Here is a 15,744-nt window from a genome sequence, read left to right as displayed (position 1 = left end):
CATAGAATAGAATAGAATAGAATAGAATAGAATAGAATAGAATAATGTTGACCAGACGTCCTCTTGAGACCTAAAAAAATGTTCGGGGGGAATTTCAAAATCGTCCGGGACTTTTGTTCGACTGCCTACAAGCATGGTACGTGCATTGTCAATATAATTGCTACTCCGCTCCATTTCACTCAATTCCAGGTTTCTCTGTATCGTTCGCAAATAAGTAACGCCCTTCTCCCCAAATCTAGTCACTTTACATTAAGTAGGGTGGGCGAGCCACTCTACACCAAGTGTTTACAAGCAATGCCGAAACGAAAATGCACATTCACGGAGGAGTTGTATACAAAATTCCCGTGCTTTCACGGGATCAAATTCAAGACATAGATGTTTTTTACTGGTGCACACAATGAGCCGTGCATGAACATCACCTTGTTCAAAGAATAAAACCAACACAATGCATGAACACAAAACAAATGACATACCGCATATCAATGTGACTTCTGCTGTTGCCTTTGCGAGACCACTTCAGAAATGCGTCATCACAGATTTACCCAATAAATCAGGTATGTTTGGACCTCCACAGTGGAGGCTCTGTCGAAGCCCTGAGACCGACTCACCGAACGCCTAGGGTTTGATCGAACGCAGGTTAAGAACCACTGGCCTAGAGCAATATTTGTGAGCTATCCAGTGTGTCCGCTAAACCACCTTGTAAACAGATCGCCTAGCACAGGGCCATTTTATTCTCGACCACAGAGTGGATTTTGAAGGTCATGGCACAAAGGGTCAGGGTCAGGGCAGCCATTTTGAGGTGTCCTGGATTGATGTAAAGATGACCGTCACACTTGACACCTGACAGTTGCCTCTTATCTCCCCACACAGACCTGAGAAAAAACTTTGAGCAGGATCCCCAGGGGAAGGAAGTGCCAATCAACGGGATGATCGTTCTGCATTGTCGGCCTCCAGAGGGAGTGCCTGTGGCAGAGGTATGACGGACACTTCTCTTTCCCTCTCTCCTGAAAGACGAGAACCCAATACTCCCTCTGAGCAGAGCAGATGTGAATCAAGTGTCTCACGTTATTCATCCAGATTAAACTCAGAAACCCATCAGTCGATGGCCACGTCTTTTCCGCTTCCTATGACCTTTAGGAGATTGATATACTTGTTCGATACCAGCAGTGCCAACATTTTAAAGGAAATAATGTTTTCTCCTCAGTGACTGAGTCAGCAAAGGTAACAGGATAACATTAAACCAAATTGTTTTAAATTCCAGGACACTCGCCAGATTTCAATCTGAGAAATAAATGAGTAGGTTTTGGAACTGACTAAGGTGTGATTTGGGAAATTGTTCAAAATAAGGTTTGGTCCTCTTACTCTTACAGTATGTGGGTACGATTTCTCTGTCTCTTAGCTGAATTTTCACTTCCCAATCGAATGCGATAGTTATATACATATACGTATACCGTATTTTCCGCACTATTAGGCGCACCGGATTATAAGGCGCACCTTCAATGAACGGCCCATTTTAAAACTTTGTCCATATATAACAATCGCGTTTCTCAAACGATCTCCTGTAAAATGATCGGAACTGACTAAAGTTCGATCTAACGCATTGGTACTACTAACCTATGTTTCCCTTCCATATTGATCCGTAGATTTACTCGAAACATTAACAGAGCAGCCTATTTTGACATGAAATAGCCTGGTGCGTATAGCAGCTATTATTATAGCATTAGCCACCCGCAAACACCCATGAGCCTCAGCTCGCAGACCCCCATGAGCCTCAGCAAAGTGTAAACAATCGCGTTTCTCAAGCGATCTCCTATAAAATGATCGGAACTGACTAAAGTTCGATCTAACACATTGGTACTGCTTACCTATGTTTCCCTTCCTTATCAATACGTAAATTTACTCGAAACATTAACGGAGCAGCCTATTTTGAAATGAAATAGCCTCACGGGTACAACAGCTATTCGGTGACGCCCCTTGACCACAGTTGCCGTAATGTTGGGAAGCGATGCGACCTTGTAATTTACTAGTCGTACTAAAACATACTGAAACATTTTGGCAGAGCACTGTGTACAACCAGTATGGATCAACAAATTCATCAATTGATCCATATATAAGGCGCTCTGCATTATAAGGCGCACTGTGTTTTTTTTAGTAAAATGTAAATTTTTAGGTGCGCCTAATAGTGCGGAAAATACGGTATGTATATATATATATATATATATACACATACATACATACATACATACATACATACATACAGAGAGAGAGAGAGAGAGAGAGAGAGAGAGAGAGAGAGAGAGAGAGAGAGAGAGATGTATGTATGTATGTATGTATGTATGTATGTATGTAAATACTCCCTCTGAGCAGAGCAGATGTGAATCAAGTGTCTCACGTTATTCATCCAGATTAAACTCAGAAACCCATCAGTCGATGGCCACGTCTTTTCCGCTTCCTATGACCTTTAGGAGATTGATATACTTGTTTGATACCAGCAGTGCCAACATTTTAAAGGAAATAATGTTTTCTCCTCAGTGACTGAGTCAGCAAAGGTAACAGGATAACATTAAACCATCCATCCATCCATCCATCTTCTTCCGCTTATCCGGGGTCGGGTCGCGGGGGCAGCAGCTTCAGGAGGGACTCCCAGACTTCCCTCTCCCCAGCCACTTCATCTAGCTCATCCCGGGGGATCCCAAGGCGTTCCCAGGCCAGCCGAGAGACATAGTCTCTCCAGCGCGTCCTGGGTCGTCCCCGGGGTCTCCTACCGGTGGGACATGCCCGGAACACCTCCCCAGGGAGGCGTCCAGGAGGCATCCTGATGAGATGCCCGAGCCACCTCATCTGGCTCCTCTCAACGTGGAGGAGTAGCGACTCTACTCCGAGTCTCTCCCGGATGACCGAACTCCTCACCCTATCTCTAAGGGAGAGCCCGGACATCCTGCGGAGAAAACTCATTTCGGCCGCTTGTATCCGGGATCTCGTTCTTTCGGTCACGACCCATAGCTCGTGACCATAGGTGAGGGTAGGAGCGTAAATCGACCGGTAAATTGAGAGCTTTGCCTTTTGGCTCAGCTCTCTCTTTACCACGACGGACCGGTACAGAGTCCGCATTACTGCCGACGCTGCACCGATCCGCCTGTCGATCTCGCGCTCCATCCTCCCCTCACTCGTGAACAAGACCCCAAGATACTTAAACTCCTCCACTTGGGGCAGGATCTCATCCCCGATCCGGAGAGGGCATTCCACCCTTTTCCGATCGAGGACCATGGACTCGGATTTGGAGGTGCTGACCCTCATCCCGACCGCTTCACACTCGGCTGCGAACCGCTCCAGTGAGAGCTGGAGATCACGGCCTGAAGAAGCCAACAGCACAACGTCGTCTGCAAAAAGCAGAGACGCGATGCTGAGGTCCCCAAACCGGACACCCTCAACGCCTCGGCTGCACCTAGAAATTCTGTCCATAAAAATTATGAACAGAATCGGTGACAAAGGGCAGCCTTGGCGGAGTCCAACCCTCACTGGGAACGAATCCGACTTACTGCCGGAAATGCGGACCACACTCTGGCATCGGTGATACAGGGACCGAACCGCCCTTATCAGTTGGCTCGGTACCCCGTACTCCCGAAGCACCCCCCACAGAACCTCCCGAGGGACACGGTCGAACGCCTTCTCCAAGTCCACAAAACACATGTGGACTGGTTGGGCGAACTCCCATGCACCCTCGAGGATCCTGTTGAGGGTGAAGAGCTGGTCCACTGTTCCACGGCCAGGACGAAAGCCACACTGTTCCTCCTGAATCCGAGGTTCGACCTCCCGACGGACCCTCCTCTCCAGCACCCCTGAATAGACCTTACCAGGGAGGCTGAGGAGTGTAATTCCCCTGTAATTGGAACACACCCTCCGGTCCCCCTTCTTAAAGAGGGGAACCACCACCCCAGTCTGCCAATCCAGAGGCACTGTCCCCGATGTCCACGCGATGCTGTAGAGACGTGTCAGCCATGACAGCCCCACAACATCCAGAGCCCTTAAGAAATCCGGGCGGATCTCATCCACCCCCGGGGCCTTGCCACCGAGGAGTTTTTTAACTACCTCAGTGACTTCAACCCCAGAGATTGGAGAGTCCGCCTCAGAGTCCTCAGGCCCTGCTTCCACAATGGAAGGCGTGTCGGTGGAATTGAGGAGGTCTTCGAAGTATTCTCCCCACCGACACACGACGTCCCGAGTCGAGGTCAGCAGCACGCCATCTCCACTGTAAACAGTGTTGACGTTGCACTGCTTCCCCCTCCTGAGACGCCGGATGGTGGACCAGAATTTCCTCGAAGCCGTCCGGAAGTCATTCTCCATGGCCTCGCCGAACTCCTCCCACGCCCGGGTTTTTGCCTCAGCAACCGCCGAAGCCGCGTTCCGCTTGGCCATCCGGTACCTGTCAGCTGCCTCCGGAGTCCCGCAGGCCAAAACGGCCCGATAGGACTCCTTCTTCAGCTTGACGGCATCCCTTACCGCCGGTGTCCACCAGCGGGTTCGGGGATTGCCGCCACGACAGGCACCAATGACCTTACGGCCACAGCTCCGGTCGGCCGCCTCAACAATGGAGGCGCGGAACAAGGTCCACTCGGACTCAATGTCCCCCGCCTCCCCCGGGACGTGGGAAAAGCTCTGCCGGAGGTGGGAGTTGAAGCTCTTCCTGACAGGGGATTCCGCCAGACGTTCCCAGCAGACCCTCACAGAACGTTTGGGTCTGCCAGGTCGGACCGGCATCTTCCCCCACCATCGGAGCCAACCCACCACCAGGTGGTGATCAGTTGACAGCTCCGCCCCTCTCTTCGCCCGAGTGTCCAAAACATGCGGCCGCAAATCCGATGACACGACTACAAAGTCGATCATCGAACTGCGGCCTAGGGTGTCCTGGTGCCAAGTGCACACATGGACACCCTTATGTTTGAACATGGTGTTCATTATTGAAAATCCGTGTCGAGCACAGAACCAACATTAAACCAAATTGTTTTAAATTCCAGGACACTCGCCAGATTTCAATGTGAGAAATAAATGAGTAGGTTTTGGAACTGACTAAGGTGTGATTTGGGAAATTGTTCAAAATAAGGTTTGGTCCTCTTACTCTTACAGTATGTGGGTACGATTTCTCTATGTCTCTTAGCTGAATTTTCACTTCCCAATCGAATGCGATAGTTATATATATACATATATATATATACATACATACATACATACATACATACATACATACAGAGAGAGAGAGAGAGAGAGAGAGAGAGAGAGAGAGAGAGAGAGAGAGAGAGAGAGAGAGAGATGTATGTATGTATGTATGTATGTATGTATGTATGTATGTATGTATGTATGTGCGTGTGTGTTTTACCTGCTAATTCATTTACTGTAACTTGTGTGAGTGTTGATGAGGGACTTTAGCATTTTGATCAACACCTACAGTAAATTCAAATGGTCCCCCCACTGAGAAAGGTAGCAAACGAAGCTCACAGTGAGATAATCCTTCGAGTCTGACTCGGGGCAAATACCACATTTAAATGTCTTAGAGAAAAAAAGGTCACCAGGTCTTCGTCAGTGAAAATGTCAAATGTCTCAAATTCTCTGTTCCTGGTCCAGTAAACATAAGACTCGATGATATGTGCTTGGCATAGTTTTTGGGAAGAGATTAGTCCTAGGCCATGCACTTAATAAATGATTTAACACGGAATTGGAGGACGGTGCTACAAAATCCACTGGAGTAGATTGGAGTAGTATAGACTAAAATCACAACCTCATATGGAGTCCTTTTCCACCACAAATGAGTCCAGCCACAAGAGAGAGGAGTGAATAATGTAGAGTCTTAGCCTGGTCAATTTCAGCGTAACTGGTTCCATAAAATATTGAGATGGTGATGAGTGTGGTAGTATCAATTTAAATTGCTGCTACGAGTGACTTCTATACTACAGAGGCAAAATACAACTTTTTGTGAATTATGTCAATATTGTTAAGGAGGTCAGGATAAGCACATTACCTTTCAGTTAATTTCAAATAAAAAGAAAAATACAAAAGATTAGGAGTCACGCTTCTTGGCTCAGCAACTAAAAGTATAAACTTTTGGATTCATCTAAATATGACTTTTCATAGGACACGTGTCAATCTCTGGTCCTCCAGGACTGCCATCCTGCATCTTTAGATGTTTCTTTCCTCCATCAAAACTGATTTAAATGATCAAGCAGGATAGTGGCCCTCAAGGACCGGAGTTTGTGTGATCAAACCTGCCTGTAGTTTTACTGTTGGGTCAGTTGAGATTATTGAAATAAGATGACTTTGAATTTTGCCATTATATCTTATACAAATGACTGTTCGATGTAGGCTCAGTTGTGATTTTGTTTACGGGTAAACACACACACACACACAGAGGAAGGAAAGGGACTTGAAAGTAGAGCAGATCTTTTAACGTTTCGAGAAAGGCGTACACTAGAACCCTGTATGTACGTATAATGAGTTTCCTTTGAGGTGTATTGCTGAAAATAGGTGTGAAATGGACAACCAAAAAGGGGAACCCTGTTTTTTCAGCAACAATCTGTAATTCAAGATGAATCGGGTAGACTGTCTAAGCCCTGGCACCAAGGAAAATAAAACAAATGACCCTGCTGTCTGATTAATGTTGTTGTTTTTCAGCTTTACCAATACATTGTTATGATCCTCCTAAACAATTCACCATTCTGTTGGATTTGGTCCACAATTTGGGAAGCGCGCTATCCGTGCCTCACGGCAAAAGCCATAGTCAATCACCTGTTATCTAATTTACTCACTGCATGCTCGTTTTATTTCTTCAGTTTTAGGAAAAGGCTAAGACACTGAAACAATACTTAGACTTAAACAGGTTGGTTGAATTCAATCACAATATTCGTTAGGAAAGCTCTGTGTTCAGGAAAAATACAATACAGCGCTGGGCCTTTCGTGCGACCCTGCTCAAGAGCAGAAAGTCTCCTTCCAGAAAAGGCAACGTTCAAGGTTCTTTGGTCAGCTTTTATTCAGTAGCACATGCCAGTGTGGGCCGAGTTTGATGGGTGATGAGTCAGGGGGGTGTAGCAAATTCGCAGGAGAGTTTGATTCCATGGGAGTGGGTGCTAGTTCGGTGAGAGCTGGTTCCGTAGGGGTGGGTGCTGATTATGGGCGATTCGGTGTGTGTGGGGGCTTTAGCCTGGGTAATTGGTTGTTTTCCTCCTGCTGCTCTCCCTCTGGCAACTCTATTTGATTTCCAAGTGTCCTTCCTGTAAACCATTCTTGCACATACATCCACTGTCGCACACCGTCCATTCATCATCCTTTCAATTTTGTCATTTTGTACGGAATTATGTGAACTTTTGAGTGTCGTCCATTTGTTAATGTTCCCTGGCTATGCAAAGTTCTTACTCACCACTTACCATGCATTTGTTTGTTTGTTCTTTTGACACTCCATGTACTCGCTGACTTCATCCCATTCTTAGTTTAATCATGCTTCCAACCATATCTTTTCATTGCTTGGCAAAACATTTCCCTCTGTCCAGAATGTTCCGTAGTAATCCAAAGCTGGCGTCTAGCATTAGGCAACATATGACGTCACATCTAGCATTAATCAAAACATAAGATATAATCAAGCACTGAACATTTTTAGACAACTTTGGCAGTGTCTGTGATTTAGAAAAACATCAGGCATGCATTAAACAGTTCCTTAAGGGTCATTAAGCTATTCAGGCAATATATCAAAAAGCATTTGTTATTTCAAAGTGCACAGAAATACATATCAGATCATAAAGTTATAAAAACCTTTGTCATTACCACATATCAAAAATGTCTAGTTATGTCTTCTTTATTGATTTGGTGTGTAGGTATAATTATATGCTTAAAATGTTTCTTTTATTGATTTAATATGTGAATATACTTGTCTGCTTATGTACTTTATTCAATGAGGTTTGAGCATATCTGTTTTTGTTGCGAGGCAGGACTTTTTGTATTTCGACCCTATTTCTTCAATTCAAATATCCCTTATTTACCATTAAAATAACTTTTCCACTTGCGTAATCCTGTTCTTATTTGCCTGCTAGTATTTCTCATTGGTCAGTTCAGTTCTTCTAGCAAAGAGATGACGTGTGTCAAGACTTTACACCCTCCCTGCTCAGAGATGTGAACTTCTTGTTTTTATTTAGCTTTGGTAAAACACATTGGAATAGCATTATAGTACATAATGCCCCCAAACTGAAGGAGAACTGGAATTTACAAACCAACAAACAGACTTTGTGTTTCCCTCCATATCTTTTTTGATTAACCTCTAGACTGGGATAGCGCTACTGAAGTAGAGACAGTTCCTGGGGCTCTATCTGCTGCTATTTGGTTTAGTGTTTATATGGGCACACTTAGTAGCTACGTATTCAGAGTTTAAAGTATCTGCAGGTATTTGTGTAGTGAACTGACAACACACGTCTTGCTGATTGGTGTCAGGGAGAGTCCTTCTAGCGCACAGGTGTCAAACTCAAGGCCCGGGGGCCAGATCCGGCCCGCCACTTCATTTTAGGTGGCCCGCGAAGACAAATTGTGCATCAAATTTGTGTCAGGACTAGAATTGCAAATTGTCTTCACTTTTAATAAAAAAAATTTTTTTTAAATATTTGACCAGTTTTTACTCATCTGATTTGAAAATGAGTTATTTGTCAGTTTGTTTTGTAGCTTTTACTGTATATAATATGAGGTGCTCATACATATATTTGGGTTGACAGTCATAATGGCCCTCCTATGACTACAATGCGGCCCGCGAAAAAAATGAGTTTGACACCCCTGTATCTAGCGGATTAACTCTGCCTCCTCATGTTTGCTTCCCCACATGGTATTATGGACATTTCCTAGTCCAATCCATAAAATTGAGTCAGCAATTAACATAAACTACAGGGGGCTGAGAGCTTCTGCCAAAGTGGAAGCAATCATGCTAAATTGTTGCCGTTGACTCAGCACGACTCAGGAAAGATTTATTCTAATGATAGGAGAAGCGGAAGTTAATTGTTTGAGCTGTGTCCCCTTGATATCAAATAGCTGGGTACTTGATTTGCAGAAACAAAACACAAGGTGGCAAGGTCTTGATTACCACCTTCATAAATTTCAATGGTGGCTACAGTGTCACTCACATTTCTCTCTAATTTCTGTTCACAGCAAATAATCATCAGCAAATGTCATCTGAGTGAACTGTGTGTGTACATGCACACACTTTTCGGGAGATGGGGAACCTAGCCACTGGGAATGGCCTGGGGGCAGTCACCTTCAGGCGCAGTCTGGATAATGAAATCACTGGTTGGCTGCCTTGATGTTGTACCCGCTTCCTCAAAATGCCGTTGTCAAGGTTGACACTGAAGACCATATTCAAACTGAAACAAATGAGCCAATTAGACATTAGAGTCTTTGCCTCTATCTCTCTCGCTATCTGTCTCTCCCGTTCCTCTTTGTCTCTCAGTCACTCTTTTTCCTCACTTTTTCCTCGGCTGTCTCATATCTCAAACCACCTGCTGTTTAAAGCAAACAAATAATGTGGCCTAAAACACAACAAGGACTTACTGGTAATTGCTTATTTCATGTTTCTAACTGAAATACACAGATACAATAGAAATGAACATGACTGTGGGATGCCATGTCTGACGACATCTATTCCGTGACTGATGACTTTAATCATAAAGTAATTAGGCACTGCCACAGCATGCATTTTATCTTCATTTACTCATCAACTAGCAAGGCAATGAGGTTTGCTGCCAATATACACTGTGGGCAAAGGCTTTCATAGCTGCCCAAAACAAGATTTTTGATAGAAAAAAATAGATACTCTATGTAGTAGCATTTCCATATCTTGAAGAAAAAGCAAGTCTCACAAACAACTGTTTATAGAAGGAGAACTGACTAAAATACGGTTTGTGTGGAAGACCACCACAATGTGATACCATTGTTATGATGTTTATTATTTTCTTCATGTCCATACATTTTGCAATCCATTATCCCTTGGCCATCTGTGTTGTTTCTATTTATTCAGGGCTTGCATGCCCACAGGCACTTACTATTTACATTTCTACATAATTTAAAGTGTGTCTGCGTACTTTCTATGTATCCATCAGCTCGGCCTGTCATGATAGACTCTGAATGTAATTTAAAAATGTGACGATGCAGCTATTTTAATATGGTAGAAGAAGCAGATCATCGCTAAATTTGCAATTCCTAATTGCAATTCCTAACATGCGTTGTCACTGGTAACTGGTTACAGTGCCATATCCATGTGTGTGCTGAAGCCTATCCCAGCAGTCATCAGGCAGTAGGCGGGGGACACCATAAACCAGTTGCCAGCCAATCGCAGGGCACACAGAGACAAACAACCATCCGCACTACCAAGCATGTTTCTTGGGATGTGGGAGGAAACTGGAGTGCCCTGAGAAAACCCACGCGGGCACGGGGAGAACATGGAAACTCCACACAGGGAGGTGGAATCGAACCCATACCCTCCTTATTGTGAGGCGGACGTGCTAACCAGTACTCACCGTGCCACCCACAGTGCCATATTTGAATGTTTATTGACTTGAATATTTGTGGTTGTCTAGTTATCTTTTAAATGCAGGGTCAAAAACAACTGACCACTCGTTATGTTTGTAATATTGAATTTGTATGGAAGACGTTTCAAATATTATCCCGCATATGCTAAGAAAAACAAGTCTCCATTTCAGGATTTTTGACCCAACTCAAGGGGAAGCAACAATGTTATGTTTTGTTGACTTTAAGGTTGTCTTTGACTCAGTAGAGGAGGCCTCGCTGTGCAAGACTGTGAAAGCAGATGGCATTCCAGCCAAACTCCTGCACCTAATAAAGAAAATCTACAGTCGCTCCCCTACAGGCTAAGGTGGTAGAGAAGTTGTCAACACAAAGGTTGTGTGTTCAACCCTGAACCCATCTCAAATTGTCCTAGAGTCAAAATAAATGCTGAATCAGAGTAAGATATTTTATGGTGAAAAGAAGACCCTTTCTGTAGGCTGATGTGGCCGCCTTTGTGCATCTCATCCATCAGTCTTCGTCCACTCAGATATGTATTCAAAAAAGTGAATATGAAGCTTGGTAAAGTGCGTTGGACAACACACTGTATGGTGTCAATAAAGTGCTGTATAAGCGCACTCCTTATACCATCATGATCAAATTGGATTTTTCATTTTTTGGACTATGATGGGTTTTTCAGCAAGGGTACAATTACTAACCCCCTTTGGTTGATTCAGGATTTGTTGCTGAAATGGTAACCAAATAGCAAACATGGATTTGGGTGCATGTGCATTGTCTGTCTCACAGACACCCACTTGCTTCATTTGCAGTCTGTAGTTCAGTCTGGAAGTGAGACTTATCCTTGGAACCAAAATAGCAACCCAAGGCTGTTCTCCCCTGACCTCTAGTCGCCCACCTCCCATTTATTTTATATTTGTTTTGCTGTGTATGTACATATTTATTGGTTGATTAATTCATAGCGTTGTTGTTAATGTTTTGTAATTATTCCTGGAGTTAAATAAACTTTAAAAATCAGAATCTGGAAAAAAAAAATTGTTATTGGAACTTGGAAAAGATGTAATTCCTTTCCTTACAATTACTGTACGTTCCAGAAAAACACTAGTTTAACAATGTACAATTTCTACTTTATAAAATAGTAAAAAAAAAAAAGCAATATGAACCAAATGCAACAGTTGATTGCGGTTTTTATGTAATATATTCTTCAAACTCGACATGTATGTGTTCCTGGCCCTAATGTAAACATATCCACAAGACTGGCATTTTATTTGGGTTTGTTTCCATGAAAAAATGCCTTCTTTTCATATATTGTTTTGTTTTGCTATTACTTATTCGTCAAGATACAAGCTTCTAAACATACTGGAACAATAAGGCCAGTTTCTTAAATTTTGCTGTTGACTAAATACATTTGTGTTTGACATTGGAAGATGAATGTAAGACGGATGATGCGCATTTCTGCTTTCATTCCCCAGGTATTCACATCTGAAGGGATACATAATTTAGAATATAACTTGGTTTTAATCCATTTGTGCTGTATTTGTTCGATATATTTAAAGATTTTTACGAAACACAATGTCTGAAATGGACTCAATGAAAACAACAGTCAGGTGGCCCACTTGTATAAAATCCCTGCACCCTGTTTACCTCTGCAGAACATTTGCTCTGCTGCTGCAGCTGCTGCTGCAAACAATATTTTTAATCACTTTTTTTCTACAGGTGGAATGGCTGAAGAATGAAGAGCTGGTCAGTTCCCAAACTGACGACAACATCGACACCAGGGCTGACCACAACCTCATCATAAATGAGGCTCGTCTCTTTGACTCGGGAAACTACACCTGCATGGCAAGCAACATTGTGGCCAAGAGACGGAGCACTACAGCCACTGTGACAGTCTTTGGTAGGTTGTAACTCAGTAATTCTATTGGCCAGTTACAGTTAAGTACATTTGATTGGAATACTGCACCCTAACACAACTCATTTAAGGACCCATGTGAAGAGTGATATACCCCCTTTAAATGAATGAATGTATTGTTCAAAAATCCAATGTATTACTTCATATTGAAAATCAATGTTTACTGTATGAAATGAAATTAGAAACCTGTGGCTTAATCTCATGTCGTGTTATACCAAATATTCCTCTATGCTTGAGGCCCTTCTGGCAAATGTGGGCTCACTATTTTCAAGATCACGTCTAAGCATTTGGCTTCCACACACTTTAGGACTGCAGTGTAACTGCTTGAGTCCCAGCACTAAGTGGTTGGCTCCAACCTGTCAACCACCATGAATCAATGTTGACTTTAGAAATAGCAAGTCCATGTAATGGCTGTTTTCTGCACTCCTTTGTCTTTATCTTAATTCCACAGCGAGGAATTAAATGGGGAAAAAAGAGCCCTACATCCAACACAAGCAATATAGGCTGCTCACTGTTTTAGCTGTTTTGTACCACAGTTGCCTTTTTGAGGTTGCATCGGCAGAAATATCCTCTGTTTATTTGATAGCATATACAATGCCGGAGGTCTGCATAAATAATAGTGATTGCTGTGTTGGTTCTATCTATCCTTTTTTTTTAACTTTGCCCAGTGAATGGCGGCTGGTCGCTTTGGACAGAATGGTCTCCTTGTAACGTGCCATGTGGGCGAGGTGTGCAGAAGAGATCACGGACCTGTACGAACCCAGCGCCGCTGAACGGGGGATCTTTCTGCGAGGGCATGTCTGTGCAGAAGATATCATGCAACTCCCCGTGTCCAAGTTAGTTGCGTTCACACGTATTGTATTTCAACACTGGAGTACAACTTTGTTAAAAAGTGCATATATTGTGAGCAGAGATAGTATAGCATGACAAGGATTATGACATTTTAGTTCAGGAAACTTCAGAAACAGACCCCACAACTACTCAATGTGTATTGAAAACTGTCTCAGTGAAGTCACTGCAGTTTAGCGGGAGTGCAGATGTACTGGTCAGACTGATCATAAATTGTTTTGCTACTTAGCTTTAAAAATATTTTGAATGATCAATTAGGCTATATTGTGAAATAGTGTCAGATTTCCAAATCTATTACATTTCAGTTGTATGCAGAGCAGATCCATTTGTCTGCTGAACTGAATGACGTTTCCATTCATGTTCTCATCATCTTTCCTTGTCTTTCCTATAAATTAACCACTTGTGCCTTTACTGACTTGGTTATTTTGTGTGATGATGCCCTGCATGGAGAGTGAAACCTAGAATCTAATGAATGAATGAAGTTTCATTGTTTTCATATTGATTACCTATTTTTTCATGTTGTTATATTGTTTCCCTATTTTCAACACAATGTACACCATGCGCTCTGTTTTGTCGACATAGTGTTTTGTTTTCTCAAATGTGTAGGAGGTTAGAGGCTAGACTTGGGAAATTGGCGGGGTGATCCAACAAGCTGTCTTCATGCCAATTTGTTCAGTCTGTGAGGCTTCAAACTGCCAAGGTGCAGATGGTTGAGGCAGTCAGGTGGTGTTAAATAACAACTGAGAAAATCTTCAAGAAAAATCATAAAGAGTCAGGGTTTGGGGTATACAAGAAATGGTAGAATAAATTTACAGACACGGTTTGGATTAAATGAGCCAAGACATGTCCCGTAATTTTCGGACTAAAAGTCGCTCCGGAATATAGGTCGCATGAGCCATAAAATGCACAATAACGTGAAAAAAAACATATATATGTAGGTCGCTCCGGAGTACAAGTCGCATTTTGGGGGAAATTTATTTGACAAAATCCAACACCAAGAACAGACATGAACGAGCAACAACAGGCTAAACGAAAGGTATGCTAACGTGACATAAACACAAACGAAGAGCTGAGAACGGGCCTGACGTAACATTCAGAGTTATTCAAATAACTATTACATAAATAACACGTTTATAAAACCATCTGTGTCACTCCAATTCATTAAATCCATCGATCGTCCTTTATGTCAACAATGGGTGCGCGCCGCTGACGGCGCTTGCACTTCAAAATATTCCACAGGCCCATATAACGATATTTAAATTATATATCAAATAACTATTATATAAGCAATAATATTATCAAACCATCTGTGTCACTCCAAATCATTAAATCCATCGATCAAATTCCTCGTCCTTTGTCGACAACGCCGCGCGTGCGCCCTGACGTCAGCCTCGTCGTTATTCCACAGATCTAGTATATAACTATATTATAGCGTTAACAAAGTACAAGGAAAGACGCGGGTTTGGTAAACGGCTCTTTATTTAACAAAACAAACTCCCAGGCGTGTGGCGGCGTGGACTTCCAGCCACGGAGGTGGAAGAGAGATCCATAGAATAGGACCGGGCGTGCGTTTATTTAACAAACCAAGAGTTCAACAAGCCAACAAGTACTGAACTGTAACGATAAAAACATATACAAGTTGCTATACGAAATAAAATATATCAAATAACTATAACATAAATAGTTCACCACCACACGGCCCCAAGCACCGGCGTGGACTTCCAGGTGTGTGGCGGCGTGGACTTCCATCCCCGGAGGTGGCACTTCCAGCCACGGAGGTGGAAGAGAGCTCCATAGAATAGGACCGGGCGTGCGTAAAAGCCATGACCGAGCCCCATCCACCGTCCCCGGACAGCCACCCGGCCGAGCGCCGGCCCTCGACTTCCATCCACGGAGGTGAAAGAGAGCTCCGTAGAGTAGGACCGGGCGTGCGTAAAAGCTATGACCGAGCCCCATCCACCGTCCCCGGACAGCCACCCGGCCGAGCGCCGGCCCCAGACTTCCATCCACGGAGGTGAAAGAGAGCTCCGTAGAGTAGGACCGGGCGTGCGTAAAAGCCATGTCCGAGCCCCATCCACCGTCCCCTGACAGCCACCCGGCCGAGCGCCGGTCCCAGACTTCCATCCACGGAGGTTAAAGAGAGCTCCGTAGAGTAGGACCGGGCGTGCGTAAAAGCCATAATAGTTTTTCAAACCTTCTGTGTCACTCCAAATCCGTAAATCCTTCAAACTCTTCGTCCTCCGTTTCACTTAGAAACAAAGCCGCTAATGATGCCGGTAGTACGTGGGGCCCTTATCATCTTCGTCATCCCGTGATCAATCTTTGTCCTTTTTGTAAACAACCGCCACGCCGCGCCGCACCACTGACGTCACTTAAAATTCAAATTACAGTAATCCCTTGCTACATCGCGGTTCGTTTATCGCAGTTTAACTTTTTTTTTCTTTTTT

General features: G+C 43.7%; 1 protein-coding gene across 3 annotated transcripts in view; it reads left to right on the top strand.

Annotated features, from left to right (window-relative positions):
• Window positions 1-15,744, top strand: part of unc5db (unc-5 netrin receptor Db) — a 164,972-nt gene that overhangs the window by 90,750 nt on the left and 58,478 nt on the right. For all 3 annotated transcript variants that reach the window (XM_037258271.1, XM_037258272.1, XM_037258270.1), the window contains exons 4-6: window positions 871-974; window positions 12,253-12,433; window positions 13,117-13,284. In XM_037258271.1, coding sequence (XP_037114166.1) covers window positions 871-974; window positions 12,253-12,433; window positions 13,117-13,284 — 453 coding nt within the window. The remainder of the gene's footprint in view (window positions 1-870; window positions 975-12,252; window positions 12,434-13,116; window positions 13,285-15,744) is intronic.

The sequence above is a fragment of the Syngnathus acus genome, chromosome 9 (genome assembly GCF_901709675.1).
Source record: "Syngnathus acus chromosome 9, fSynAcu1.2, whole genome shotgun sequence".
Classification (NCBI taxonomy): domain Eukaryota; kingdom Metazoa; phylum Chordata; class Actinopteri; order Syngnathiformes; family Syngnathidae; genus Syngnathus; species Syngnathus acus.
Note: the sequence above shows the minus strand (reverse complement) of the source record. Positions and strands in the feature narration are given on the sequence as shown.